Source organism: Pristiophorus japonicus, chromosome 1, assembly GCF_044704955.1.
Source record: "Pristiophorus japonicus isolate sPriJap1 chromosome 1, sPriJap1.hap1, whole genome shotgun sequence".
Classification (NCBI taxonomy): domain Eukaryota; kingdom Metazoa; phylum Chordata; class Chondrichthyes; family Pristiophoridae; genus Pristiophorus; species Pristiophorus japonicus.
In genome coordinates this window covers 292,075,628-292,101,689 of record NC_091977.1, presented here as the reverse complement: position 1 = coordinate 292,101,689, position 26,062 = coordinate 292,075,628, and the positions used below count along the sequence as shown (strand labels likewise).

The following is a 26,062-nucleotide window of genomic DNA, read 5'->3' as shown; positions in this document are numbered from 1 at the left end:
CTAGTCTCTCACCATTAAGAAAATATTCTGATTTGTCTTTCTTGGTTCCAAAGTGGATGACTTCACACTTCCCCACATTGGACTCTATCTGTTATAGTTTTGCCAACTCACTTAGTCTTCCTATGTCCCTTTGCAACTTCCTGCTCCAATCTATGCAGTCTTCTAACTTAGTGTCTTGTGAGAACTTGGATTTGCAATTCTCTATTCCTTCATCCCAAATCATTAATATATGTGGAGAAAAACCAATTTTTATGTCAGATTTCCAGCATCCGCAGTATTTTGCTTTTGTACCATTTGTCAGATGCTGCCAATTGTAGAGCCTTCCTTTTATCCCAAAGGTAAAGCTGCCAGTTTCTGCTCAGCCGATATATCCAGGAGGACAGGGCTAACAGATAGTAGCTTGTGTCATATGATGTGAATGTTCAGTCTGTTAATTAAATATAATTCTGGTACAAACAATTTAAGTTTTTATTTTTTGAGGTACTCAGCACATTGTAGAAGGAAAAATAAAATGTTTTTTTTATGTTTGACAGCAACACAGGCCATTCAGAGTGCATAATTCCGTCCAGTTTGTCAGCCTTACTCCCCACCCCCGACCCTGCCTTCCATCCCGTTCATACTCAGCAAAGTGCTAAGGAGTAAATCGGACAAGCGACATGTATCAGGAGCGTACAGAGATTGATGTACAGAAGAAAGAGCAGAATTAAGGAGAGAGAGATAGATAGAGAGAAAGAATGAGAAAAAGTTTTGGAGATAAATGGAGAGATGTGGGGGGAGGGAGAATTTTCACTTTGCAGAGGATGGTAAACTGGTGCTGGTGGATCAGCCACACCTTATACACCCCGTTGGATTTTCTATTTCATTGAAGTAAAGTGAAAGAAAAATCAGATGGGGTGTAAAACAGGCAGCTGATTTGCAACCACCAGTATTCTGCCTGCACCTAAAGTCAAAACTACCCTCCAACAAGAAGAATTGTTTGAGGCATATATATACAATGAGCAGGCAAAAAGAGTGAAACAGCAAACCAAATGGCTGAGACAGAAAGTACCAAGACACAGATGCAGTTATAGGAAAATAAAGAAACAGTTGCTCTAATCTTTGTTCATAAGCCACACCATTAGGAGTAACTGATAATTGTAGATTGCTGTTAGCAAAATTAGATGCTTGATAAAACCTGTTGTGGTGCAAATTAATTAGTAGAGAAAAAGTCATTGATAGACCTATCGCTGTGAGTCACTTAACAATGTGACATCCTCTTTTCAAAATGTTCTTGTAGCCCCTACCTGCCAATGAACATTAGTTGGGTGAAATTGCATTCGGTACCATTAGCATCCAAATGTGTTATTTCTTCCAATAAACAGGTTAGTGCCTCAGTTAAAATAGAAAACAAAACCATTTAATTTGAACTCACATGCTCATAAGCTAATATCACACAGCATGATTTCACTACACAAGTAGATAAAAATATCATATTTAATCACCAGTAATGAAGAAGCATTTCATCGTGGTACAGATTGCAAAAACCCATCGCTAAATGGTTGTCTAGCTGCCAGAACCTCATTGATGTTTTTTTTTTACCTTCATTCTGAATGGATGACCATTAAGACATATGATATATCCTCCAAACCTCATTGTTTGCATCACTTAGTGAATGAAATGTGTCTGCATTCTATTTAATTTGTTCTTGGGATGTGGGTGGCATGGACGAGGCTATATTTATTGCCCATCCGAGTTGCCCTCAATAGGTGATCATAAACCTTCTCCTTGAATCTTCTTCTTCTTCTTAGGCAGTCCTTCAGAGTCGAGGATGACTTGCTTCCACACTAAAAATGAGTTCTCAGGTGACTGATGAGTCCAATGCGGGACCTACAATCTCTGTCACAGGTGGGGCAGATGTTTATTGAAGGAACAGGTGGGTGGGTTGCCGTGCGCTCCTTCCGCTGTTTACACTTGGCTTCAGCTTGCTCCCGGCAATGAGACTCATGGTCTACAGAGCAGTAGTGATTCCTGCCCTCCTATATGCTTCAGAGACATAGACTATGTACAGCAGGCACCTCAAAGCACTGGAGAATATCACCAATGCTGCCTCCGCAAGATCCTGCAAATTCAGGATAGGCGCAATAATGTTAGTGTTCTCGCTCAGGTCAACATCCCCAATATCGAAGCATTGACCATGCTCGATCAGCTCTGTTGGACTGGCCACATTGTCCGCATGCCCGATTCGTGACTCCCAAAAAAAGTGCTCTACTTGGAGCTCTGACACGGCAAACGGGCCCCAGGTGGGCAGAGGAAACACTTCGACACCCTCCCTGAATCACTGCAGTCTTTGTGATGGTTCCCTCACAATGATGTTAGATAGGGAATTCCAGGATTCTGACCCTGTGACAATGAAGGAACAGCAATGTATGCCCAAATGAGGGTGTTTTGTGACTTGGAGGGGAACTTGGAGGTGATGGTTATCCTACAACACTGCTACTCTTGCCTTCTTTGTGAATGAAGTCACAAGAGAGGGAGGTGCTGTTGGAGTACCCCTGGAGAGTTGTTGCAGTACTTCCTTGGATCACTGCAGCGGATATCAAGTTATTTGGCCGGGCAGCCATCAAGTGAACTGCTTTATGCTGGATTGTGTTGAGCTTCTTGAGTATTGTTTTGGCTGCACCCATCGAGGTGCATGGAGATTGATCCATCATACTTCTGACTTCAGCCTTATAGATAGTGAAGAAGCTTTGAGGGGTCAGGAGGTAAGCTACTCATCACAGCGTACCCAGCCTCTATCCTGTTCTTGTAGTCATGGTGTTGATATGGGTGGTCTAGTTCAGCTTCTGGTCAAGGGTGAGTCCCAAGAAGTTGATGGGGGGTATCGACTATTGATCAAGGAGAGTTGACTGGTCTACCCCTTGTTAGAAATAGTTGTTACCTGGCATGTACCTAGCATGAATGTTATGACCGCTTGTCAGCACAAGCCTGGATGTTATCCAGGTCCTGCTGTAGACTGGTATGGGCTTCTTCATTATCAGAGGAGTTATGAATGGAGATGAATGCTGCAGAATTGTTAGCAAACAGCCCCACTTCTCACCTTATGTCAGAGGCAAGGTCATTAATGAAGCAGTCGATGATGATTGGATTGAGAATGCTTCCCTAAGGAAGTAATGTCCTGGGACTGTGTTTACTAGTCTTCGACAATCACAACCATCTTCCATCGTGTTAGGTGTGACAGCATGATCGAAGGGTTTTTCCCAGTGGCTTCAGTTTTCCTACGGCTTCTTGGTGCCATACTCAGTTGAATACCACCTTGATGTCAAGGCCAGTTACCAAGGGTTAATGTGTAGTCACTTGTTGCATTAGCATTAATAGAGCATTCGGGCATTTTTAGCTATACCTCTAAAGTGCCTCTTGGGACCAAATTGAATGCACAAAAGCATACATCGAGCATTAATGTATAAACCCAAGTTACATTTTTTGCCTGTTAAATTGTTACACACAAATTAAAGGCAAATTTGCTCACACTTTCTGTGCAGCCCGAGTCATATTAATGATTGGCAACTACAACGTTGGCATTCGGACAATTTGGTGAGTTAGGAGAAGTCCAGCCCAAGGTGACCTTGTTTCAGATCTTAAAACAGCAGAGGTGCTCAACATGACTCACTTTATTGGGCACATTGGATGAAGGGAATGAGCAGCAGAAAAGGCCTTGTGAAGTCTTGAGCCATAAAAGAACCATCAGGACCCACTACTGCATTGGATGGCACAGCTTCTTTTGACCTCACCAAGGACCAATTTCAGAGGAAGCTATGCCTCACCAAGGAAGCCAAAATGAATCTTCTGTAATGAGATCTGCAACATCAGCACCCTGCTACCAATAGCAGTAAAAGTTTTGTTGGCACCCAATCTTTTGCTACATGCTGTTTTCAGTTAACAACAGAAGACTTAGCAAAAATGAAACAATTTACTATTCATTGAAATGGAATTGTTCCAGGCACTTTAACAGTGGATTTCTCTGACTGTAAAAACAGTATTTTAAAGAATAATATGAAATACTTAAATGGAGCCAATCCTCTACAATGAACATAACAGCTACCTTCTCCTTTAATATTTCCAAATTTACTAAACGTGATAAACAGAAGTTTCAGATCTCCAGACACATTCCTGCTGCTGCAGCACTAATTAGGGTGCTTCTCCCTCCGCGAGGTCAGGAAGATAGTGAGATGGGGCAATGGAAACGTCAGGTTGCTAGAATGCTCTAATTCTGTGGCCAACTTGGAGATGAGTTGTTAGAGACAGGAAGAGGCAGCAAGCCATGTCTAACCTCGGAGTGCTTAATTCTGTCATTGTGTGCAAAGTGAAACTCTGTTCCACTTGAAATCAGTGAAAATCAGTACGCTTGTTGTTTTCATTTTGTTGCATGTATTCTTTCAAAGGTGTTCTTTTACTTGAAGTACTGTCATTTATTTTTTTGGTGTTGCGTTTCCCAGCAAATCTGAAGCAGCTTTGTTTCTGTATTTTAGCTGCAATCCAGTCCCAGCGAGGAGATGACACTAATGACGATAACGCTCCCTCGCAGCGCATACTGGCATCATATCACCAGGCAGAACAGCGTCAGCGAACTCTACAGCTTACAAGGCAAGTACATCAGAGGACAGGCACCTCATTAGCTTCCATACAGCAAAAGGTACAAGGGTGCCATCCTCACCTTCCTCATTCGTTCATCAGCAGGCAGCTAGTCCAGTGGGAGGCGTGGCGTTTGAGGCAGTCCTGGAACTTGGCCGTGCTTTCCCGCTGGTGCAGACCTTGTGTCAATGCAGCAGTGGACAGAGGTGTGTAGATGAGCTCTAGCTGAGTTATTTGGTTGGATGTGACACAAGATTAACCCACTAAACTCCAGTGTCAGAAGCAGCACACAGATGCACCTGTTGGTTTAGCTTGTAGAACTACATAGCGCATATAGTGTGGGTGCACAGCTCCAATTTGCAGGGGTCCAGCAGATCAAGAATGGGTCTCAGGAATGAGGCCCATAAAAAATCTGTGTTACAGCAAGATTGTAATCCCATCTATTAGTCAATGTCTTAATCAATGGTGCAGTGTTCAGCATTCATTAAAAGCATGATCTATTTTCAAGCAGAAGTATCAGTGCATGTTGGGCACTCACTGAGAGGGCGACTAAAGACAGTGCTTGCCCGCTGTTTGAGGGCAAGGCCAATAGGATCAGCTTCAAACATCACAAAAAATTGGAGATCAACCCTCTTTATAAAACGGCTTATTTTGTCGATGGCAGAATTTCTGCCTTTGAGTGTTCCAGAACATGCTCCCCGCCTGGACACTCCAGTGGGACCTATTTCTATCGCTCCGCTCTAACAAATGCCGGTATCTTCCCAGTGTCAAATACATTCAGGAAAGATGAGTTAGGAATGGCAGGAAATTTGTGTGAAAATTTTTTCTTGATTCGAACTTGGGAGATTATTCATGTTTTTTTCTCAGTGATGGCATCACCCATTCTGTGCCAAAGTCACCATGACTACTTCTCATAGTAAACAGATGGGTGGGGTTAGCAGATAGTGACGGAGGTGAAAGTGGAGTGTACTTTACAGTTGGGGGAGAATTGTATAGCTGTAAGCATGCAAGGTAAAACAAAAAACAGAAAAATATTTTCCAAATATGGACCTTTCAAATTTTTTTAAGATGTTTTACAATTTACAAAATGTTGTCAGTGTGACAAGTAGGAATGAATAGAGCTTCTATCAGGTAAGGCCAGTCTCCAGCCTTGCTTTGAAGGGCTTGGATGAGACCAGTTTAAACCCTGTTTAAACACTGTTTAATAATTTCTTCAAATAATTCTATTCCAAAAGTTACAGCACACACTGACTACGTTGGACCCAGGGGAACATATGATGCAAATGTTGTATTGGCAGTGATTTCTCAAAGTATGTGGCCACCAACCATTCCTTTTGGGTGCAGTCATTGCGTGGCTAGGGGAGACTGGAGAGAAAAATGTATCAACCTTATTTCAACTGCAATCATTTCAGTCTGTTTTTTAAAAAATTGAGCAGTATAAATTCCAGTTATCATGGAAAGGTCGGAAATGTAAACTTCAGGACGAATTGTTCCATTTAGTGACATAAAGCCACAGCCTGTGATATTTGAATGAGTCCTATCACTAACTTTCATTGGCGTTCGTTTTCAACTTTGCCACCTGTGTGGTAACCTGGCAGAGTGGATCACCTGGCATTTGTAGATGCCCCCCACCTGCCCCAGCCTCGCCCCCGTGTATTTTGATCCATCAGAAAAAAATGGAAATCAGTCTTCTTTATAAAAGGGCCTATTTTGTCGATGGCAGAATTCCTGCCTTTGAGTGTTCCAGGCCATGCTCTCCGCCTGGACACTCCAGTGGGACCTATTTCTATCGCTCTGCTCTACCAAATGCCAGTACGTTCCCAGTGTCAAGTACATTCCGGGAAGACGAGCGAGGAATGGCAGGAACTCTGCCCAATGTTGCCATCCCGTTGGCCTCACTTCCTTTTGCATTGTCAGCTTTTGATGGGGTAGAAAAAAGTACTGACCGTCCTGCCCTCAGTGGAAATTTCCAGGTAGTTACCTTCAGGGTGGAGACTTGGCATCACTGGGTCCCACCACATTTCCTCCCACCAGAGTGGAAAACAAACGCCAATATTTCTAATGATCTCACATAGTGATGATACATGGACAATGGAAATCTCCAAAGTTTAATAATTTGAGCCCTGTCATTGGTCAGCTGACCATTGCATCTTAAATTAAAACTCTATTCCAAAAGAAGAAGAAAAGTAATTTGATGAAGTAACAGCGCCTCATGGGAAATAAAATCAAAGCCTTCAGGACTCGGAATTGTTAGCTACGCTTTCCTGTTTTAATAGCAAACTTCCACTTTTGTGCCATGGCAGTTTATTACTGTACCAGAGATTGTGTGGACTAGATCAGTTTGTGAAGGGCCATTTATTTAAATTCGGTAGTCCTGTGGCTTTTGTCCATGCAAAGGTTACATTGATTTTCCTTTACATTTTTCTTTTTTTTTCTCTTTGGAGCTCATTAAAAGCAGAACGTGTTGTCATAGAAAATAGGTGCAGGAGTAGGCCATTCGGCCCTTCGAGCCTGCACCACCATTCAATAAGATCATGGCTGATCATTCACCTCAGTACCCCTTTCCCGCTTTCTCTCCATACCCCTTGATCCCTTTAGCCGTAAGGGCCATATCTAACTCCCTCTTGAATATATCTAACAAACTGGCATCAACAACTCTCTGCGGTAGAGAATTCCACAGGTTTACAACTTTCTGAGTGAAGAAGTTTCTCCTCATCTCAGTGCTTCATGGCTTACCCCTTATCCTTAACTGTGACCCCTGGTTCTGGACTTCCCCAACATCAGGAACATTCTTCCTGCATCTAACCTGTCCAATCCCGTCAGAATTTTATATATTTCAATGAGATCCCCTCTCATTCCTCTAAACTCCAGTGAATACAGGCCCAGTCGATCCAGTCTCTCCTCGTGTGTCAGTCCAGCCATCCCAGGAATCAGGAATCAGTCTGGTGAACCTTCTCTGCACTCCCTCAATAGCAAGAATGTCCTTCCTCAGATTAGGAGACCAAAACTGAACACAATATTCCAGGTGAGGCCTCACTAAGGCTCTGTAGAACTGCAGTAAGACCTCCCTGCCCCTATACTCAAATCCCCTAGCTATGAAGGCCAACATGCCATTTGCCTTCTTCACTGCCTGCTGTACCTGCATGCCAACTTTCAATGACTGATGTACCACGACACCCAGATCTTGTTGCACTTCCCCTTTTCCTAATCTGTCGTCATTCAGATAATATTCTGCCTTCCTGTTTTTACTACCAAAGTTGATAACCTCACATTTATCCACATTATGCTGCATCTGCCATGCATTTGCCCACTCATCTAACCTGTCCAAGTCACCCTGCAGCCTCTTAGCATCCTCCTCACAGCTCACACCGCCACCCAGCTTAGTGCACTAAGCCCTGCGGCACCCCACTAGTCACTGCCTGCAATTCTGAAAAGGGCCTGTTTATCCCGACTCTCTGCTTCCTGTCTGCCAACCAGTTCTCTATCCACATCAATACATTAACCCCAATGCCTTGTGCTTTAATTTTTCACACCAATCTCTTGTGTGGGTCCTTGTCAAAAGCCTTTTGAAAATCCAACTACACCACATCCACTGGTTCTCCCCTGTCCACTCTACTAGTTACATCCTCAAAAAATTCTAGAAGATTTGTCAAGCATGATTTCCCTTTCATAAATCCATGCTGACTTGGACCGATCCTGTCACTGCTTTCCAAATGCGCTGCTATTTCATCTTTAATAATTGGTTCCAAGATTTTCCCCACTACCAATATCAGGCTAACCGGTCTATAATTCCTCGCTTTCTCGCTCCTTTTTTAAAAAGTGGTGTTACATTTGTTACCCTCCAGTCCATAGGATCCAGAGTCGATAGGCTGATGGAAAATGATCACCATTGCATCCACTATTTCTAGGGCCACTTCCTTAAGTACTCTGGGATGCAGACTATCAAGCCCTGGGGATTTATAGGCCTTCAATCCCATCAATTTTCCTAACACAATTTCCTGACCAATAAGGATTTCCTTCAGTTCCTCCTTCTCGCTTATTTGTGTCTTCCTTCGTGTAGACAGAACCAAAGTATTTGTTCAATTGGTCTGCTATTTCTTTGTTCCCCAATATAAATCCACCTGATTCTGACTGCAAGGGACCTAAGTTTGTCTTCACTAATCTTTCTCTCTTCACACATCTATAGAAACTTTTGCAGTCAGTTTTTATGTTCCCAGCAAGCATCCTCTCATACTCTATTTCCCCCCTTCTAATTAAACCTTTGTCCTTCTCTGCTGAATTCTAAATTTCACCCAGTCCTCAGGTTTGCTGCTTTTTCTGGCCAATTTATATGCCCCTTCCTTGGATTTAACACTATCCCTAATTTTCCTTGTTAGCCACGGTTGAGCTATCTTCCCCATTTTATTTTTACTCCAGACAGGGATGTACAATTGTTGAAGTTTATCCATGTGATCTTTAAATGTCTGCCATTGCCTATCTACCATCAACCCTTTAAGTATCATTCGCCAGTCTATTCTAGCCAATTCACGTCTCATACCATCGAAGTTACCTTTCCTTAAGTTCAGGACCCTAGGCTCTGAATTAAATGTGTCACCCTCCATCTTAATAAAGAATTCTACCATATTATGGTCACTCTTCCCCAAGGGGCCTCGCACAACAAGATTGCTAATTAGTCCTTTCTCATTACACATCACCCAGTCTAGGATGGCCAGCCCTCTAGTTGGTTCCTCGACATATTGGTCTAGAAAACCATCCCTAATACACTCCAGGAAATCCTCCTCCACCATATTGCTACCAGTATGGTTAGCCCAATCTATATGTAGATTAAAGTCACCCATGATAACTGCTGTATCTTTATTGCACGCATCCCTAATTTCTTGTTTGATGCTGTCCCCAACCTGACTACTACTGTTTGGTGGTCTGTACACAACTCCCACTAGCGCTTTCTGCCCTTTGGTATTCCGCAGCTCTACCCATACAGATTCCACATCATCCAAGCTAATGTCCTTCCTTACTATTGCGTTAATTTCCTCTTTAACCAGCAACGCTACCCCACCTCTTTTTCCTTTCTGTCTATCCTTTCTGAATGTTGAATACCCCTGGTTGTTGAGTTCCCAGCCTTGGTCAGTCTGGAGCCAAGCCAATTATATCATATTCGTTAATAGTTGCCTGTGCAGTTAATTCATCCACCTTATTACGAATACTCCTTGCATTGAGGCACAGAGCCTCCAGGCTTGTCTTTTTAACATACTTTGTGCCGTTAGAATTTTGCTGTAATGTGGCCCTTTTTGATTTTTGCCTTGGGTTTCTCTGCTCTCCACTTTTATTTTTCTTCTTTCTGTCTTTTGCTTCTGCCCCCATTTTACTTCCCTCTGTCTCCCTGCATAGGTTCCCATCCTCCTGCCATATTAGTTTAACCCCTCCCCAACAGCACTAGCAAACACTCCGCCTAGGACATTAGTTCCGGTCCTGCCCAGGTGCAGACCGTCTGGTTTGTACTGGTCCAACCTCCCCCAGAACCGGTTCCAATGTCCCAGGAATGTGAATCCCTCCCTCCTGCACCACTCCTCAAGCCACGTATTCATCTTAGCTTTCCTCCTATTTCTACTCTGACTAGCATGTGGCACTGGTAGCACTCCTGAGATTATTACCTTTGAGGTCCTGCTTTTTAATTTAACTCCTAGCTCCCTAAATTCAGCTTGTAGGACCTCATCCCGTTTTTTTTACCTATATCGTTGGTACCTATATGCACCACGACAACTGGCTGTTCAGCCTCCCCCTCCAAAATGTCCTGCAGCCGCTCCGAGACATCCTTGGCCCTTGCACCAGGGAGGCAACATAACATCCTGGAGTCTCGATTGCGGCCGCAGAAACGCCTATCTATTCTCCTTACAATAGAATTCACTTCCACTATAGCTCTCCCACTCTTTTTCCTGCCCTCCTGTGCAGCAGAGCCACCCCTGGTGCCATGAACTTCGTTGCTGCTGCCCTCCCCTGATGAGTCATCCCCCCCAACAGCAACCTAGATGGTGTATCTGTTTTGGAGGGGGATGATCACAGGGGACCCCAGCATTACCTTCCTTCCACTGCTCTGCCTGATGGTCACCCATTCCCTATCTGCCTGAGTAACCTTTACCTGCGGTGTGACCAACTCACTAAACGTGCTATTCACGACATCTCAGCATCACGAATGTTCCAGAGTGAATCCATGCACAGCTCCTGTGCCGCAATGCGATCTGTCAAGAGCTGCAGCTGGATGCACTTCCTGCACACATAGCTACCAAGCAGCTAATACAATATCAAATACATGAAATGTGTCTCAGAATATCTCCTACTCAGTTGATGGTATTCGAATACACTCATTCTCGAGAGGGAATATTGAATGATTGACTGCATCATCGATAAATACTTGATTGAATTAACTGATAATCAACAACGGAGCACTTATATCTCTACTGTGTTACTACTGGCATCCTGCATTCCAAGAGCTCTGGATCACAATCCTGTTATCGTAGAAAGACAACAGGCGGAGGCCAAGAATATCCTTACATAAACAATCAGATGGAATGCCACCCTGCCCCACTCTCTCACACCTCTTGATTTCCAGTAACAGAGCAGCATCAACAGAATATTGGGAGCAGGTCAGTTTTACTCAATGGAGGAGGAGGGAGAGGGGCTGATTTTGACTTCGGTCTGACTGGCCAGTAGTGCGCACTGGCTGGCCACCAGCGAGGTCAGTTGTGGGGCACGGCGGTAGGGGTGGCGGGGGTCACAGTCGATGAGGTCCCAGGACGGCAGTGGCCCAGATTATTTTGTAAGCTTCAGAGGACAAGAAGACAAACAGTTGTGTATTAAGTAATGAAACACCCAAGTGTCAACCCTTAGTGCTGATTTTAATGGATGGCTTCCTAGGTCTACTACTTCTATGAAGCTTCATCAATGCTGGTGCATCTTGTTCAGTCTTGAGAAGCTCACAGCCGATGACCTCTGAGTGCTAGAGCCTGTGAAATGTCCCGCTACAGACTGTTGCTCCTGGATTACAACCAAGAGGAAATGGAGGAGGCTGAGGATTGAGCTGCAGAACCACCGTTGCCTATTGTTGGAGCCACTCTCCAGCCTCCCACTGAGGAGAGCTTCTAATTACTTCATCCACCCAATCTATAAATGGTGCTCCCCATATCTTCACTATGTCCTATACAAATATGTCTTAACTTCCAGAGATACTACTCCTATCATTTGCTGATATATTATCCAACACCATAACAACATAGTTGTGTGGACACAGTTGAATGCTCCTTCGCAGCATGGGTATATGAAGTGGCTGACTGTTGTGTGCCCACGGGGGTGGGGGGGGGGGGCACTTGGAATTGAGATTGCCCTTGGCCTTTGTGATATGCTGTCATCCTGACAAACAGTACCATCATCGTGCCCATGCCTGCCATGTTATTAGACATTGTCTCACCATGTCCACTGAGCCATGTGATAGCAGCAATGAAATTGTTAAAACCCCGATCAGTGGTTCATGCAATCCCAAAGCCTTCCCAAAGTACAGGACAGAGCATGATGCACATTGTAGCCCAAGACCTCTATGACAGCAGGTTAAGCGTTCACAAGAAGTGCTCTGACTAGCCTGGGGGTGCCTGCTACAAGAGGCTCTACTGAAGATCACTCTGGAGTTGCTATAGGCGCCATGATGTACTTGAATTTCATCCATCAACACAGCACAGACGTGGGCAGTGGACTTCTTCACACTAGCCACCATCTACTCACCATCTACTAAAGATTGTTTGGTACCATCTCCAATGACTACAACAAAAATCATCCTTCTTTTACAAGCAGATCCCCTGAGTTCTGGATCTATGTTTTTCTCTGCTTACAGCCGATGTGAACTTACATATTGTCATGTATGTATGCTTGGGTTTACTAGCCACCAGGTAGCGCCACTGTCGGAGATCATTTGACTGTGCGTACGTGTGTACGGCCCAGGTATAAAAGGCCAGCCATCTTGTAATGTAATCACTTTGGGCCCTAATAAAGGAGAGTTCACAATATTCAGTCTATTGAGTTTTTGTATACACAACATTTGACGACGAGGTAACAAGAACCTTCACATGCAAAAATTAACACAATTGGAATTCTGGAGCGATTCTGGGAGGAAGAATATTGGGCAGACTTTGTAGCTTGCTTGAACCAGTACTTCGTGGCCAACAAAATGGAGAAAGAGGCAGACGCAGTTCAGCGCCGGGCGGTCCTCCTCACGGTTTGCGGTCCAAAAATCTATGAACTCATAAAAAATCTCCTCTCACCCTTAAGTCCAACGGAGAAGGGCTATGAAACATTGTGTGCTCTGGTACATGACCATCTCAAACCAGATGAAGGCATCATCATCTCAAGATATCGATTCTGTACGCACGTTCGTTCTGAGGGCCAGGATGTATCGGAATTTGTTGCCAACCTAAGATGTCTAGCTGGAGCGTGTAAGCTTGAAACTGTGTTGGCAGACATGTTGCGGGACTTCTTTGTAATCGGCATCAACCACGAGGTGATCCTGCACAAGCTACTGGCGGCGGAGACGCTGGATTTGAGCATCACGATTGCCCAATCATGCATGACGACGAACAAAAGCTTAAAGCAGATATCATTGAAAAATCGGAACTCGGCAAGTACTGTAAACAAGATAGTATCGTCGTTTGGCAGAGCTGCATATAGCAGGGCCTACCCAACTGCGTACGCGAAACCTGTGGCTGGTCAAAGTCCGCCAACGGGAATTAATCCAATATCACCGTGTTGGCATTGTGGGCGAAATCATCGGCATCATCAGTGTCGTTATAAACAGTATATTTGTAAAGGCTGTCAAGAATGGGACATCTCCAGCACATGTGTCCGCAACTGAGCAAGCGTGCTGCGACACACCACGTGGAGGATGATGACCAGTCGAGCGCGGATCCGGATATGCAATCCGAGATACCAGAGGGGGAAGTGTATGGACTGTATTCGTTCCTAACAAAGAGCCAACCGATAATGATTAATGTAAAACTTAATGGTGTGCTGCTATTGATGGAATTGGACATGGGTGCAAGTCAATCAATAATGAGCCAGAGGACATTCGACAGGCTGTGGGATACTAAGGCTTGTGAGGCTTAAGCTGAGTTCAGTCAATGCCAAGTTGCATACGTACAGTAAAGAACGCATAACGGTGATTGGCAGTACAGTAATCAAGGTGTCATATGATGGTATGGTTCATGATTTACCATTATGGATTATGCCAGGCAATGGGTCAATGCTGTTTGGCAGGAACTTGTTAGAAAAAATCAAATGGACCTGCAACGATATCAAAGCGTTGTCGTCGGAGGAGGATACTTCATGTGCTCAAGTGCTGAGCAAGTTCCCCTCGCTGTTTGAACCAGGCATTGGCAATTTCACAGGAGCCAAGGTGCAGATCCACGTGGACTCGGATGCAAGACCCGTCCATCATAAAGCTCGGGCAGTTCCGTACATGATGAGGGAGAAGGTCGAAATCAAACTGGACAGACTCGAGCATGAAGGGCTCATATCACCGGTAGAATTTAATGAATGGGCCAGCCCCATTGTTCCTGTGTTGAAAAGTGATGTACTATCAGGATTTGTGGAGACTACAAGGTTATGAGCAACCGAATTTCAAAACTGGACCCATTACCAAAGGCTGATGACCTGTTTGCAACGCTAGCCAGGGGGAAGTCGTTCACAAAACTGGATCTGACGTCGGCCTACATGACACAGGAGTTGGTCAACACGTCAAAGAAACTTACATGCATCAACACTCATAAAGGACTGTTTATCTACAATAGGTGCCCTTTTGGAATTCACTCGGCTGCAGCCATATTCCAGAGGAACATGGAGAGTCTACTGAAGTCCGTCCCCAGAACTGTCGTGTTCCAAGATGACATACTGGTCACAGGTCGTGACTCCACCGAACATCTGAACAACCTGGAAGAGGTTCCACATCATCTGGACAAAGTGGGACTCAGACTCAAATGCTCGAAGTGCATCTTCATGGCACTGGAAGTCGAATTCCTGGGGAGGAAAATTGCTGCCTACGATATCAGGTCTACGGACTCGAAAACCAAGGCCATCAAAAATGCACCCAAGCCTCAGAATGTGACAGAGCTGCATTTGTTCCTTGGTCTACTCAACTACTTTGGTCATTTCATACCTAGATTGAGCACCTTATTAGAGCCACTGCACATGCAGCTAAGAAAAGGCGACAACTGGGTTTGGGGTGCACCTCAAGATAGAGCTTTTGAGAAAGCTACTAATCGGCTTTGCTCTACCATGCTGCTGGTACATTATGATCCGTGTAAGCGTCTAGTATTGGCCTGTGATGCTTCGTCATATGGAGTTGGTTGCATGCTCCAACAAGCTAATGAGTCGGGCAAATAACAACCTGTTGCATATGCTTCAAAAAGTTTGTCAAAGGCAGACTCCCACTGTTGGAGGTCATTGGGCTGTGCACACGATGGCTGGCCTTTTATATCTGGGTCGTGCGACCACGTATAAAAGGCCAGCCATCTTGTAATGTAATCACTTTGGGCCCTAATAAAGTAGGGCCAGGTTTGTACCTGTTCAGAGTTTACAGTATTCAGTCTAATGAATTTTTGCATACACAACACATATGATTACATAGGATATACAGCACAGAAACAGGCCAGTCATCCCAACCAGTCTATGGCGGTGTTTATGCTCCACTCAAGCCTCCTCCTATCGTTCCTCATCTAAATCTATCAGCATAACCCTCTATTCCCTTCTCCCTCATATGCTTGTCTGGCCTCCCCTTAAATGTATTTATACTATTCACTTCAACCACCCCCTGTGGTTGCGAGTTCCACATTCTCACCACTCTTTGGATAAAGAATTTTATTCTGAATTCCCTATTGGATTTCTTGGTGACCATCTTCTATTGATGGTCTCTAGTTTTGCTAACATTCTCTCTCTATCCACTCTATCAAAACCTTTCAGAATTTTAAAGACCTCTATTAGGTCACTGCTTGGCATTTAGGGCAGCAGATTCCTGACCCTGCTCTGCCACCATGACCCTATGCTCTTGCCATGTGCATCACCCAGTGCACTGTCCTCCATCTCAGTATTAAAGGTAGATGCAATGGGGCTCTTTAGGATTAGAGTGAGGGATGCTGCATGCCGTGAGCTGCTTACTTCATTTTGTTTTTCCATTGTCTGCCAAGCCGCTTCATATGGCAGACCTAGAGAAATAGAAGTCTACAAGGGGATATTTTCTGTATTGGTGTTCCCGGCATGTTACAGGAACACAAATTGGGAAATTGCTCACCCACTGCCTGTAATTTTACCTTCATTCAAGCTATTGGATAGAAAACCATGAGCTAGAGGTGTGCAGTTGTCCAAAGAAGAAAATCTCACACGCTGAAATGATAGCTCAATGAGAAGTCATTCAACAGATTGAGTGGCATGGAATTCAAAGCCTGGTTTCCCTATCTGGTGCTCCCAGCACGAAGCAGTGCATGTCACGAGCACTGTTCAGGAACACAGCCTGCGATTTTCCATTTATTAGAAGGAAAGAAATTGCTTTTCTCTAGCACCTTTCACGGCCACTAAATGTCCCAAATCACTTCATAGCTAATGAAATACTTTTTGAAGTGTAGTCACTGTTGTAAAGTAGGAAACGTGGCAGCTGATTTGCACACAGCAAGATGCCACAAACAGCAATCATCGGATAATCTGTTTTTTAAGTGGTGTTGGTTGAGGGATAACTATTGGCCAGGACACGAGGGAGAATTCCCTTGCTTTTCTTCAAAATCGTGCCACGGGATCTTTTACATCCACCTGAGAGGGAAGATGGGCCTTGGTTTAACGTCTCATCTGAAAGACGGCACCTTGGACAGTGCAGCACTCGCTCAGCACCGCACTGGAGTATCAGCCTAGATTTTGTGCTCAAGTCTCTGGAGTGGGACTTGAACCGACAACCTTCTGACTCAGAGGCGAAAGTGCTACCTATTGTGTTCCTAACACAGATGAGGCTGCACACAGGGAGGTTAAAGTAACAGTGACCTCAATCTTTAATAAGACACTCCAGAGTGAGGAACAGGCCTTAGGGGCCGGCATATATACAGTGCTCCCAAGGGCTGGGATCCCTTGGGACTTCAGGGAATAAGCTCCCTGGTGGCGGAACATGGGAATGCATGCTTTACAGATACACAACATCACTCCCCCCCCAAAGTCAAAGTGAAAACTATTTACAAGGTGAGGCGGTCGGGAGCCTTTCTTTCCCTGGTGGACCGCCTCGGTACAAATGTCTGTTCTGGTGTGTTGGCTGTGCCCTCGCTGGACTGGCATGTTGTTGGCCCTGCAGGGCTGCTAGGTGAGCCTGGCCTTGCTGGGCTGTTGGGCGTGATGGGTTTGATTTCTTGGTGGTGTCGTTGATCCTTTGGGTGTGTGTTGTGGGCTCGAAAAAGGTGGTGTCTGCTGTGGGTTGTTCAGGGCAGTCTGTGAACCACAACCTCGTTTGGTCCAGGTGCTTTCTGCAAATTTGTCCATTGTCTAGTTTGACTACAAACACCTTATTCCCTTATTTATCTATCACCGTGCCTGTGATCCACTTGGGACCATGTCCATAGTTTAGCACATACACAGGGTCATTCAGATCAATTTCCCGTGACACAGTGGCGCGACCATCGTTTACATTTTGTTGCTGCCGCCTGCTCTCTACCTGATCATGCAGGTTGGGGTGAACCAGCGAGAGTCTGGTTTTAAGTGTCTTTTTCATGAGTAACTCAGCCGGGGGCACCCCTGTGAGCGAGTGGGGTCTCGTGCGGTAGCTGAACAGTACTCGGGACAGGCGGGTTTGGAGTGAGCCTTCTGTGACTCGTTCAAGGCTCTGTTTGATGGTTTGTACTGCCCACTCTGCCTGCCCATTGGAGGCTGGTTTAAACGGGGCCGAGGTGACATTTTTGATCCCATTGCGGGTCATGAATTCTTTAAATTCGGCACTGGTGAAACATGGCCCGTTGTCACTGACCAGTATGTCAGGCAGGCCGTGGGTGGCAAACATGGCTCTCAGGCTTTCAATAGTGGTGGTGGCGGTGCTTCCCGACATTATTTCACATTCAATCCATTTTGAAAAAGCATCCACCACCACCAGAAACATTTTACCAAGAAACGGGCCCGCATAGTCGACATGGATCCTCGACCATGGTCTGGAGGGCCAGTACCACAAACTTTTAGTGGTGCCTCTCTGGGCACGTTGCTCAACTGAGCACATACGCTGCATTGCCGTACACAGGACTCTAAATCAGAGTCGATACTGGGCCACCACATGTGGGATCTGGCTATCGCTTTCATCATTACTGCACACGGGTGTGTGCTGTGGAGATCTGAGATGAACATCTCCCTGCCCTTTTTTGGTAGCACTGCGTGATTACCCCACAACAGGCAGTCTGCCTGAATGGACAGTTCGTCCTTTCGCCGCTGGAACAGCTTGATTGGCTCTTGCATTTCAACGGGGATGCTGGCCCAGCTCCCATGCAGTACACAGTTTTTTACTAGGGATAGCAGAGGATCTTGGCTGGTCCAAGTCCTAATCTGGCAGGCCGTGACAGGTGATTTATCATTTTCAAATGCTTCCATGACCATCAACAAGTCTGCGGGCTGCGCCACCATCAACAAATTTGCAGGCTGCGCCATTTCCACCCCCGTGGTGGGCAATGGTAGCTAACTGAGAGCATCCGCACAGTTCTCGGTGCTTGGCCTGTGGCGGATGGTGTAGTTATACGCTGATAGCGCGAGTGCCCACTTTTGTATGCGGGCTGAGGCATTAGTATTTATCCCCTTGTTTTCAGCAAACAGGGATGTGAGGGGCTCGCTCTCGCCTTCACTCTCTCTCTCTCTCTCTCTCGCCTTCTCTCTCTTTCTTTCTCTCTCTCTCTCTCCTCCAGATTTTGTAGGTGCTCGGCGGTGTCCTGACCCGTGACCAATATGTTGTCCTGAAAGACCACCGTGTGTGGTACCGACTTGAGTAGGCTCTCTATGTTTCTCTGGAAGATCGCTGCAGCCGACCGAATTCCAAACGGGCATCTGTTGTAGATGAACAGTCCCTTGTTCGTGTTGATGCAAGTGAGGCCCTTCGAAGACTCCTCCAGCTCCTGCGTCATATAGGCCGAAATCAGGTTGAGCTTGTTGAGTCTTGCCTCCTGCCAGCGTCGCAAATAGGTCGTCTGCCTTAGGTAGCGGGTATTGATCCTATAGCGAGAAACAATTAATAGTTACTTTATAATCGCCGCAAATCCTGACCGTGCCATCACTTTTGAGCACTGGAACAATCGGGCTGGCCCACTCGCTGAATTCCACTGGGGAGATGATGCCCTCGCATTGCAACCTGTCCAGCTCGATTTCCTTCCCTCTCCCTCTCTCCCTCATCATGTGAGGTACCGCTCGCGCCTTGTGGTGAACGGGTCATGCCTCTGGGATCAAGTGGATCCGCATCTTCGCCCCGGAAAAGTTTCCAATGCCTGGCTCAAAAAGGGAAGGAAATTTGTTAAGAACCTGGGTACATGAGGCCTCATCGACATGTGATGACGCTCGGATGTCATCTCAGTTCCAGTGGATTTTGCCCAGCCAGCTCCTTCCAAGCAGTGTGGGGCCATCGTTCGGGACAATCTACAGTGGCAGTTCATGCACCTTGCCCTCGTAGGTGACCTTGACCATGGTGCTGCCCAGGACAGTGATAACCGCTTTGGTGTACGTTCTCAGTTTCGTGTGGATGGGGCTCAGGGCTGGTCTGAATGCCTTGTTGCACCACAGTCTCTCAAACATCTTTTTACTCATGATGGATTGGCTAGCGCCAGTGTTCAGTTCCATGGCTACGGGTTAGCCATTCAATTTTACATTTGGCATTATAGGTGGACATTTCATCGAAAATGTGTGCACCCCGTGTACTTCAGCATCTACCTCCTCTCTCTAAGGCTCGAAATTGCTTTGATCCACCATGGACCGATCTTCCTCTGCCATGTAGTGGTTAGCAGGTTTTGCAGAACTTGCAGCTCATTTTCAAGCTTGTTGGAGGTGCCCCATTGTTCCACAGCTCTTGCAAACATACCCTTTGAAGCGGCATGAATAGGCTGAATGGAAGCCTTAACAACGCCAACAAGGTGTGAATTGCCTTGCATTCATTCTTTATTGGGGACTCTGAGTCATCTGGGTCACCTGAGGCCTGCTGGCAGTTGCAGGCTCGTGGATTCTGCCCTGTACATTTCTGCTCGCAAACACAGTTCCAGTTAATTTATGAACATTGCTAGCACTTGTATGCTGAGAGATTTGTTTGGTGTTATCACTGGTGGACATAAACGTCTGTGCTATCGCAATGGCCTTACTGAGGGTCGGTGTCTCTACAGTCAAAAGTTTTCGTAGGATGGTCTCGTGGCCAATGCCCAGTACAAAAAAGTCTCTGAGCATTTGCTCCAGGTAGCCATCAAACTCACATTGTCCTGCAAGTCGCCTTAGCTCGCTACTTCCTGACCTTCAGATCGCTGGCACATGTAGAACTGATTCTTCGCCATCAGCACACTCTCCCTCGGGTTAAGATGCTCCCGAACCAGTGTACACAGCTCCTCATACGACTTATCTGTGGGTTTCACCGGACCCAGAAGATTCTTCATGAGGCTGTAGGTCGGTGCCCCGCAGACTGTGAGGAGGACTGCTCTCCTTTTTGCAGTGCTTCCTTCTCCGTCCAGCTCGTTGGCTACAAAGTACTGGTCTAGCCGTTCAACATAGGCTTCCCAGTCCTCACCCTACGAGAACTTCTCCAGGATGCCCACAGTTTGCTGCATCTTTGCGTTGGATTCGTATACTCATTGCCAGTTATTGTGTTCCTAACACAGATGAGGCTGCACACAGGGAGGTTAAAGTAACAGTGACCTCAGTCATTAATAAGACACTCCAGCGTGAGGAACAGGCCTGAGCTTATATACAGTGCTCCCAAGGGATGCTGGGATCCCTTGGGACTTGAGGGGATGAGCTCCCTGGTGGCGGAACATGGGAGTGGATGCTTTACAGATACACAACACTACCCACTGCACCACAGCTGACACCCAAAGTAATTTAACTGGATCAAAGGGTCCATGAGCCCGCAATTATCTAACCAGCGCTCCCTGTGAGGTGCGTGATGGAAGCAACCCAGTCAGGAATCAGCCCTTGACTTTCAGTGTATGCTTTTGTTTCAGTGTGTTCGTGTGAATATGATGAGAAAGAAGAGCAGGAGAAGTTGCGTGTAATCCCTGAGGCCGCCACCCCGCCCCCCCCCATCTCCATCTCTTGCTCTCTCAATTGTCTCATTGCCGAAAGAAAACTCCTTGGGCCGTCTCCTCAAAAAAGTTAATAAGATTTGAGGTCATGCGTGCGCCTTTTCCCTTTTGTAATGCACTCTTCTCTATACAGAATTTGCCAGCAAGACACGCAGGAATATCCGTGTGCTTGCTCATTGCAGATGTGATGCTATGAATATGCATCGTACAGCTACAGTAGATGGACGGATTTGTCTGGGGAAAAGTATTTCAGGATGTGAGGGCAGGTTGCAACGGAAGGTTGCTGCGGCGGAGTGTGCCCTGCTGCATAATGAACATTCAGAGTTCTGTAAGATTTTCTGAGAGGGCGGAACTGTAGGTGCCACACATACATTGGGCCAGATTTTGCTGTCAAAACTAATGGTGAAGCTAATGGCATCGCCGTTATTGAATCGGCAAATGCTACAGCAACTTCAGACGGGGTCAGATGCAAGATTAAATGTGAACATCCCAAAGTTTCTCTGCGAGCTGTGCCATTCCACCGTTAACTTTGGAAAAGCGACATTTCACTGCCTGCCTCACCGTTCAAATCCATTGTATGGTGGGAAGTTGCTGTATTTGTGTGGTAGGTATGAACTAAACTCGACACATAAAGTTAACTCTTGTCCATTCCAGTTTAAGTATCCTTTTAATGAAGTGATAAGTGTTGATTACTGTCAGTTAACATCTCTGGTGCTGAAAATTAACTATTACAAGTGTGGCGTCTCATTCCTTCAGATTAATTGTTGTTGGAGGTTTTAAAAATGTAAAATCTTTAATTTTAAAGTTTTATTTTTACTTTTCCCTACTGTTTCTTTTCTCTCTCTTAATCCAATCTTTCTTTCCCTCTCTTTATTTCTCTTTCTGCACCTGATTTGACACTGAATTCACCCCCCTCTAATTTACACTTCCTTCTCAGTCTTTGCGCTGTTAATTTCACAATCCTTCAATCTGATTGGTTAAGGAGATACACAGTTGCTTTTCCTGTTCACTCAGGTCCCAGATGCCCGGTTTCCCTCGCTGCGACGCTATCAGCTCGCACTTTCAGCAACTTGCCATGCAAGTAATTTTAAAATCTAGGGCTAGATTTTCAGTGTGTTGCCGCCTCTTTTTGCGCCCCGGAGGGGCTGTAATGGTGACGGAAATCATTTCCGGCTGGGCGGCCAGCTTCCAGCGCCCAGCCGGGACATTCGGTGCCAGGTTTGTGGGTGCCCGGGAGAGGCGAGCCGGTGTGCAACGCCCCTGGTTGTGACATCGGCTCGAAATTTATTTTGCGCATGATCCATAGCGCACCCTAGTGGGGCCACCTGGGAAAACGGGCGGTCCGAGCTGTACCGACGGCAGTGAGGAAGGAATGTCTACCTGAGGTAAGTGTGATTGTTTTTTATTTTATTTTTTTGCGATTTATGTTTATGTGGCGTCGGCAAGGTATTGGGAATGTTTTTCGTAGTTTTTTGTTATTTTCTTTTTCCCACGGAAGCCTCTCTTAGGGTGTTCCGAGGTCAGAGCTTAGCTCGGAATTTTAAGTTGCTCAGCCGGCCTAGTGCCCTAAAAGATGTGTGGAACGCCTCCCTTAGCGCTCTGCTCCACATTCAGGTCGCAGCTGATGAATTTTGCAGCTGCAGATGCAAACCATTTCCCGGCGCAAAATTTATCGCTCCGCCTGGATTAACGCTGCAACAGAGGTGTGGCCGAATTTCCACCCCCTTAACTTGCATGGCCAAGTCTAGCTAATGGCAGATGCTGTTAGATGGCCTGCCGCAGCAAAATATGGCCCATTTTGTTGATATATGATTGTGATAGATGGTGAATGCACATTTAGTTTTATGCAGCATCCTGCCAGGCACCAGGAGCTGGCAAGCTGCAGAACTCAGAAAATCTACCAGACAGCTTTAAAAAAAAAGCTGACACAGCCCATAAAAAGCACAAAAGATAGCACACAATTGAAAAACAGTGATAATTAAAGGACTATGACCATGGCTGCTGCTTCAAGACGACTGAAGAAGTTACATTCTTTAAACACGTTGGATTTCAAGATTATCATTCCTGTTTTTGCATCACATTTTGCAATTCAGTTTATTTTTATCTTAAAGCTTGAGATCCATTAGCCCCAAGTAGGACACACAAAAATAACTGACTACAATGAGAATGCAGCGGAACATGACTTTGTCCTGGCTTCAGCTGCAAATATACCCAACACCCATCAGTTGTAAAATGGGGCAAAAAAAATGTAAGTGCAGAGAAGTAAAGTTTTTGCAGTGGTGGATTTAGAAATGTTTTGAAAAGTGAGTGGGCTCTGATGAGGCAAAATGTTGTTTCTAGAGCAAACTAGGAAATTATGGTTTTCGACATTTATATTTTGAGCATTCTTCGCACCGCTTTCACACCCTTTCAATGTATTGCTATTTTTATTCATTCTTGGGATGTGGGTGATGCTGGCAAGGCCACATTTATTACCCGTCCCTAGATTGCCCTGAGAAGGTGTGGGTGGGTCTGCTTAACCACTGCAGTCTTTGCAATAATGGTGCTCCCACAATGATGTTAGGTAGGAAATTCCAGGATATTGACCAAGCACTGATGTAGAACTTAAAAACATAAGATATAGGAGCAGGAGTAGGCCATTTGGCCCCTCGAGCCTGCTCCGCCATTCAAAAAGATCATGGCTGATCTGATCATGGGCTCAGCTCCACTTCCCTACCCGCTACCCATAACCCTTTACTCCCTTATCACTCAAAAATCTGTCTATCTTCGCCTTAAGTATATTCAATGACCCAGCCTCCACAGCTCTCTGGGGCAAAGAATTCCATAGATTTACAAGCCTCTGAAAGAAGAAATTTCTCCTCATCTCAGGTTTAAATGGGTGGCCCCTTATTCTGAGTCTATGTCCCCTGGTATTAGTTTCCCCTATGAGTGGAAATATCCTCTCTGCCTCCACCTTGTCGAGCCCGCTCATTATCTTATAAGTTTCAATAAGATCACCTCTCATTCTTCTGAACTCCAATGTGTATAGGCTCAACCTATCCTCATGTCAACCCCCTCATCTCGGAATCAACCTAGTGAATCTTCTCTGAACAGCCTCCAATGTAAATATATCCTTCCTTAAATACAGAGACCAAAACTGTATGTATTACTCCAGGTGTGGCCTTACCAATACCCTCGTACAGTTGTAGCAGAACTTCTCCGTTTTTGTACTCTATCCCCCTTGCAATAAAGGCCAACATTCCATTTGTCTTCCTGATTACTTTCTGTATCTGCATTCTAACATTTTGTGTTTCATATACAAGGACCCCCAGGTCCCTCTGTACTGCAGCACTTTGCAATTTTTCTCCATTTAAATTATAATTTGCTTTTCTATTATTTCTGCCAAAGTGGATAACCTCACATTTTCACACATTATACTCCATCTGCCAAATTTTTGCCCACTCACTTAGGCTGTCTATATCCCTTTGCAGATTTTTTGTGTCCTCCTCACTATTTGCTTTCCCACCCATCTTTGTATCATCAGTAAACTTGGCTACATTACATTCAGTCCCTTCATCCAAGTCATTAATATAGATTGTAAATAGTTGAGGACCCAGCACCAATCTCTGCGGCACCCCATGAGTCACTGCCAACCGAAAAAAGACCCATTTATCTCGACTCTCTGTTTTCTGTTAGTTAGCCAATCTTCTATCCAAGCTAATATATTACCCCCAACCCCGTGAGCTTTTATCTTGTGCAGTAACCTGTTATGTGGCACCTTATTGAATGCCTTCTGGAAATCCAAATACACCACATCCACTGGTTCCCTCTTAGCCACCCTGCTCGCTACATCCTCAAAGAACTCCAGCAAATTTGTCAAACATGAATTCCCTTTCATAAAACCATGCTGACTCTGCTTGATTGAATCATGCTTTTCCAAATGTCCTGCTACTGCTTCCTTAATAATGGATTCCAGCATTTTTCCAATGCCAGATGTTAGGCTAACTGGTCGATAGTTTCCTGCTTTTTGTCTGCCTCCGTTTTTAAATAAGGGTATTACATTTGGGGTTTTGCAATCTGCTGAGGCCAACAAAAGAACGCGAGTGCAGGAGTCGGGCAACATCGGTGAGAGGTGACAGTCCGGGGTGCGTGGAGGCCTACAAAAGGTCACCAGTGCAGGAGTCGGGCAGCGTCAGCGAGAGGCGACAGTCCGGGGTGCGTGGAGGCCTACAAAAGGTCACCAGTGCAGGAGTCGGGCAGCGTCAGCGAGAGGCGACAGTCCGGGGTGCGTGGAGGCCTACAAAAGGTCACCAGTGCAGGAGTCGGGCAGCATCGGCGAGAGGTGACAGTCCGGGGTGCGTGGAGGCCTACAAAAGGCCGCAAGTGCAGGAGTCGGGCAGCGTCAGCGAGAGGCGACAGTCCGGGGTGCGTGGAGGCCTACAAAAGGCCGCAAATGCAGGAGTCGGGCAGCGTCAGCGAGAGGCGACAGTCCGGGGTGCGTGGAGGCCTACAAAAGGTCACCAGTGCAGGAGTCGGGCAGCGTCAGCGAGAGGCGACAGTCCGGGGTGTGTGGAGGCCTACAAAAGGTCACCAGTGCAGGAGTCGGGCAGCGTCAGCGAGAGGCGACAGTCCGGGGTGTGTGGAGGCCTACAAAAGGTCACCAGTGCAGGAGTCGGGCAGCGTCAGCGAGAGGCGACAGTCCGGGGTGTGTGGAGGCCTACAAAAGGTCACCAGTGCAGGAGTCGGGCAGCGTCGGCGAGAGGCGAGCTTGTGCAGCTACAGGAAGAAGGCAAAAAAGAAGTAGAAAAAAATAGAAAGGTGACGTCACAGCCAAGGGGGTACGTGATTGGCTGGTGACTGATAAGTAGCTTTTCTTTTTTCTCTTCTAGATCAGTCAATAACTTTCAGCATTGTTGTTGGCAATTTAAGTTAATCTAAGGGTTAAGTCATGGCAGGAGAGCTCGGACACGTGATATGCTTCTCCTGCACTATGGGAGCTCAGGTGGGAACGCAGGAACACTTCCGGTGTCCCTGACGACTACGTGTGCAGGAAGTGTATCCACCTCCAGCTCCTGACGGTCCGCGTTGCGTAATTGGAGCTGAGGGTGGATTCACTCTGGAGCATCCACGATGCTGAGAATGACATGAGTAGCACGTGTAGCGAGTTG

General features: G+C 45.9%; 1 protein-coding gene across 1 annotated transcript in view; it reads left to right on the top strand.

Annotated features, from left to right (window-relative positions):
- dok6 (docking protein 6) overlaps positions 1 to 26,062 on the top strand; it is a 684,792-nt gene that overhangs the window by 600,738 nt on the left and 57,992 nt on the right. Inside the window, exon 7 of the mRNA XM_070872699.1 lies at positions 4,506 to 4,620. Within this exon, the coding sequence (XP_070728800.1) occupies positions 4,506 to 4,620 (115 nt within the window). The remainder of the gene's footprint in view (positions 1 to 4,505; positions 4,621 to 26,062) is intronic.